Here is a 5,416-nt window from a genome sequence, read left to right on the forward strand (position 1 = left end):
AGGCTCGTCTCACATTTCCAAAAAAATATCTTGATGACCCCCGAGACTTTTGGAATAATATTCTCTGGACTGATGAGTAAAAGGTGGGACTTTTTGAAAGACATGGGTCCCGTTACATCTGACGTAAAGCTAAAACACCCTTCCACAATAAGAGCATCATACCAACAGATTCAAGATATGTATTGACATATGCACAGACAGTTATACTATACAATGAAAAACTTACTTTACTAATCCTCCAACAGCAACAATTTAAAATTAGAACTAAAAGCAAGAGATATACACAATATACAATATAAAAATGAATAAAGTGTTAAAAGGTATTGCACATAGGTTCACAGTACAGTGTTAGTACTGTGAAATATGAAACAGTCCAACACAGTGGTGGTAGTGTGATGGTCTGGGGCTGCTTCAGGACCTATGTAATGTAATGTAATGTAATGTAATATAATACAATGGAATGGAATGGAATGGAATATAATGTAATGTAATGTAATGTAATGTAATATAATACAATGGAATGGAATGTAATACAATGGAATGTAACGAAAGTCGTTCAAAAACGACTTCATGAAAGAAAGGGAAAGGAAAGGAGAGACCCTGCCCGGAGGAAGCCCGGGGCCCCCGTCTGGAGCCAGGCCCAGAGGGAGGGCCCGACAGCGAGCGCTCGACGGACCAGACCCGGGCAGCAGAGGCTGGCTCTGGGGACGTGGAACGTCACCTCTCTGTGGGGGAAGGAGCCGGAACTAGTGCGGAGGTGGATCGCTACCAGTTGGATCTGGTGGGGCTTACCTCCACGCACAGTCTTGGCTCTGGAACCGTACTCCTGGATAGGGGTTGGACTCTATTCTTCTCCGGAGTTGCCCAAGGTGTGAGGCGTCGGGCCGGGGTGGGGATACTCACTAGCCCCCGGCTGAGCGCCGCTACGTTGGAGTTTATCCCGGTGGACGAGAGGGTCGCCTCCCTACGCCTTTGGGTTATGGGGGGGAAAACTCTGACTGTTGTTTGTGCCTATGCCCCAAACCGCAGTTCTGAGTATTCGGCCTTCTTGGAGACCCTGAATGGAGCCCTGCAGGGGGCTCCAGTAGGGGACTCCGTAGTCTTGCTGGGAGACTTCAACGCACACGTGGGAAACGATGGAGACACCTGGAGAGGCGTGATTGGGAGGAAGGGCCTCCCTGATCTAAACCCGAACGGTCGTTTGTTGTTGGACTTCTGTGCTAGCCATGGAATGGCCATAACAAACACCATGTTCGAACATAAGGATGCTCATAAGTGCACGTGGTACCAGAGCACCCTAGGCCAAAGGTCAATGATGGATTTTGTAATCGTATCATCTGACCTGAGGCCGCATGTTTTGGACACTCGGGTGAAGAGAGGGGCGGAGCTGTCGACTGATCACCATCTGGTGGTGAGTTGGATCAAGGGGTGGGGGAAGACTCTGGACAGACCTGGTAAACCCAAACGGGTAGTGCGGGTGAACTGGGAACGTCTGGAGGAAGCCCCTGTCCTGGGGATCTTTAACTCACACCTCCGGCGGAGCTTTTCAGCCATCCCTGTGGAGGTTGGGGGCATTGAACCTGAGTGGGCGATGTTCAAAACCTCTATTGCTGAAGCTGCGGTGATGAGCTGTGGTCTCAAGGTCTTAGGTGCCTCAAGGGGCGGTAACCCTCGAACACCGTGGTGGACCTCGGTGGTCAGGGAAGCCGTCCGACTGACTCCGGAAACAGTTGCAGGGTATCGAAGGACTAGAAGGGCGGCAGCTTCTGCCGTGTCAGAGGCAAAGCAGCGGGTGTGGGAGAAGTTCGGAGAAGCTATGGAGAAGGACTTTCGGTCGGCACCAAGGTGCTTCTGGAAAACCATCCGGCACCTCAGGAGGGGGAAGCGAGGAACCATCCAAGCTGTGTACAGCAAGGGTGGGACCCTGCTGACTTCAACTGAGAAGGTTATCGGCCGGTGGAAGGAGCACTTTGAGGAACTCCTGAATCCGACTAACACGCCCTCTATGGTTGAGGCAGAGCTGGAAGCTGATGGGGGATCATCATCAATTTCCCTGATGGAAGTCACTGAGGTAGTCAAACAACTCCACAGTGGCAAAGCCGCAGGGGTTGATGAGATCCGTCCAGAAATGCTGAAGGCTTTGGGTGTTGAGGGGCTGTCTTGGTTGACACGCCTCGTCAACATTGCGTGGAAGTCTGGGACAGTGCCTAGGGGTTGGCAGACCGGGGTGGTGGTTCCCCTATTTAAAAAGGGGGACCAGAGAGTGTGTGCCAACTACAGGGGTATCACACTTCTCAGCCTCCCTGGTAAAGTCTACTCCAAGGTACTGGAAAGGAGGGTTCGGCCGGTAGTCGAACCTCTGATTGAAGAGGAACAATGCGGATTCCGTCCTGGTCGTGGAACAACGGACCAACTCTTCACTCTCGCAAGGATCCTGGAGGGGGCTTGGGAGTACGCCCATCCGGTCTACATGTGTTTTGTGGATCTGGAGAAGGTGTATGACCGGGTCCCCCGGGTGATACTGTGGGAGGTGCTGCGGGAGTATGGGGTGAGGGGGTCACTTTTGAGGGCCATCCAATCCCTGTACGCCCAAAGCGAGAGTTGTGTCCGGATACTCGGCAGTAAGTCGGACTCGTTTCCCGTGAATGTTGGCCTCCGCCAGGGCTGCGCTTTATCACCAATCCTGTTCGTGATTTTCATGGATAGGATATCGAGGCGTAGTCGTGGAGAGGGGTTGCAGTTCGGTGACCTGAGGATCTCATCACTGCTCTTTGCAGATGATGTGGTCCTTATGGCATCATCGGTCTGTGACCTTCAACAGTCACTGGATCGGTTCGCAGCCGAGTGTGCAGCGGTTGGGATGAGGATCAGCACCTCCAAATCTGAGGCCATGGCTCTCAGCAGGAAACCGGTGGATTGCCTACTCCGGGTAGGGAATGAGCCATTACCCCAAGTGAAGGAGTTCAAGTACCTCGGGGTCTTGTTCACGAGTGAGGGGACAATGGAGCGAGAGATTGGCCGGAGAATCGGAGCAGCGGGGGCGGTATTACAGTCACTTTACTGCACCGTTGTGACGAAAAGAGAGCTGAGCCAGAAGGCAAAGCTCTCAATCTACCGGTCGATCTTCGTTCCTACCCTCACCTATGGTCATGAAGGCTGGGTCATGACCGAAAGAACGAGATCACGGGTACAAGCGGCCGAAATGGGTTTTCTCAGACGGGTGGCTGGCGTCTCCCTTAGAGATAGGGTGAGAAGCTCAGCCATCCGTGAGAGACTCGGAGTTGAGCCGCTGCTCCTTTACGTTGAAAGGAGCCAGTTGAGGTGGTTCGGGCATCTAGTAAGGATGCCACCTGGGCGCCTCCCTAGGGGAGGTGTTCCAGGCATGTCCAGCTGGGAGGAGACCCCGGGGAAGACCCAGGACTCGGTGGAGAGATTATATCCCGACCCCGGATAAGCGGTAGACTATGGATCGATTATTATTAGTTTTTAGGATTTAATGCTAAAAAAAATACTTTTCTAATCTTGCTCACTCTTTGTGGACAACAACTCCTATTGGACTGCTATACGTGAATTAATCAAACATTCAATTCACTGACGTTCTGTGTTCCGACTGCCACTGAATATTCCCAGTTGGTTTCCAAATATTCCAACACCACATGAATGCAGCAGTTATTTCAGGCTTTATTTAATTTTTTCAATTAATTTTATGCTCGTTGCATACCCTAACCCTTTATTCAGGTACATCAGTGGCTTTCTCTACTTTCTATTATAACAAAACCAAAATGTATAATATTTATTTTCTCCTTCAGGCAGGGAGCAGAGTCTAGCCAGGATGAGGTCGGAGTGTCGGCCCTCTTGACTATCCAACTGGATGAAGAGCTGGGCGGGGGGGCTGTTCAGGTACACTGGAAACACTGGACCCAGTTAGACGCTGAATTGAACCGTCTGAGCATGAACTCATCTCCTGACTGTCCATCTGCAGGTGCGTGTGGTTCAGGGCAAAGAGCCCGCCCACCTCATGAGCCTGTTTGGGGGCAAACCAATGGTGGTGTACAAGGGTGGGACTTCCAGAGGGGGCGTACAATCAGAGGTGGCAGATACCCGTCTGTTCCAGGTTCGAGCCAATCAAGCAGGAGACTCGAGGGCTGTGGAGGTGAGACCGAAACCCAGAGCCAAACAGAGACAGTCTGAGCTCATTTTAGTCCCTGAACGCCCCATACTTATTTTAGTCATATTGTCATCGTCCAGTCTGACCAGTGATTCCTGCGTGTCTCCTCTGGTCCTCCCCAGGTGGAGCCGTCCTCCTCCAGTCTGAACTCCAGTGATGTCTTCCTGCTGGTTTCCTCCTCTACATCCTGGATGTGGAGAGGGGGGAGCAGCAGCTCAGCTGAAGCAAAGGGAGCTGTGCACCTTGCTAGGTTACTGCAGGTGACCCCCACCTCGCTGGCGGAGGGGGAGGTAGAAGGTGAGGGTAATAATCGGGGAGGAGGGAGAGGGCAGTGATGGGGAAGTCTGTTTGGTCCATGATCCAAACCTAATCCACCTCTGTATGGTTGCAGATGCATTCTGGGATGGTTTGGGGGGTCAGGAGGACTGTCGAATCCCCCGGCTGAAGAACAATATGGATGCTCATCCTCCTCGTCTGTTCGCCTGCTCCAACAAGACTGGAACCTTCCTGGTCTGTCTGTCTGTCACCTGGTCAATAAAAAAGGCTTAATATTCAGTTTACGTTTACGCGACCTAACACAAAAGTGTTGCTACAGGTCACAAGGGTGTTATCACAGGTGTTCCTCTAGGTTATTAGGGTGTTGCTAATGAGCCACTCACATGGTGATAATAGGTGGTTGCTAGGTTTTTGGTAGGTGGTTAACTTGTCACTAAGGTCTTCAGTTTGGTTGTTAGGATGCTGAAAGTGGCCGCTTTGGACTTACCTTGTGGTTGTGTGTGTGTGTGTGTGTTCAGATGGAGGAGGTTCCAGGTGAGTTGATGCAGGATGACCTCGCTCCTGATGATGTCATGATCTTGGATACCTGGGACCAGGTGAGTCTCCAGCCAATAACCATGGTAACATGTCATATCATATTTGTGTCCTCACTTCCTGTGTCCTCCTGCAGGTTTTTGTTTGGATCGGAAACGAGGCTCGAGAGGAGGAGAAGATGGAAGCAGCGACGTCAGGTGAGGCAGACGGGGAAGTTATTCTGACAGTCAGCTAAAAGCTAACTCTCTGTGCAGCTGTCAGGTACCTGGAGAGTGACCCTGCCAACAGAGACCCTCGGATCCCGATCGTGACTGTGAAACTGGGATTTGAACCACCAACCTTTACTGGCTGGTTCCTGGGATGGAACAATGAGTACTGGACCGAGTGACATCACTTCCTGTTTACACCGGTTGTTCTAATAAATCGACATGGCAACAG

General features: G+C 51.4%; 1 protein-coding gene across 1 annotated transcript; it reads left to right on the forward strand.

The window, feature by feature from the left end:
- The first annotated feature begins 72 nt into the window (after positions 1-72).
- On the forward strand, positions 73-5,366 carry LOC115005564 (gelsolin-like). The gene is made up of 9 exons (XM_029427435.1): positions 73-83; positions 3,810-3,900; positions 3,983-4,153; positions 4,291-4,465; positions 4,560-4,678; positions 4,841-4,858; positions 4,963-5,040; positions 5,115-5,175; positions 5,233-5,366. Exons 1-9 carry the CDS (start codon positions 73-75, stop codon positions 5,364-5,366), a joined length of 858 nt encoding a protein of 285 aa, XP_029283295.1.
- The last annotated feature ends 50 nt before the right edge of the window (positions 5,367-5,416 follow it).

The sequence above is a fragment of the Cottoperca gobio genome, unplaced genomic scaffold, assembly GCF_900634415.1.
Source record: "Cottoperca gobio unplaced genomic scaffold, fCotGob3.1 fCotGob3_320arrow_ctg1, whole genome shotgun sequence".
In the NCBI taxonomy this organism is placed as follows: domain Eukaryota; kingdom Metazoa; phylum Chordata; class Actinopteri; order Perciformes; family Bovichtidae; genus Cottoperca; species Cottoperca gobio.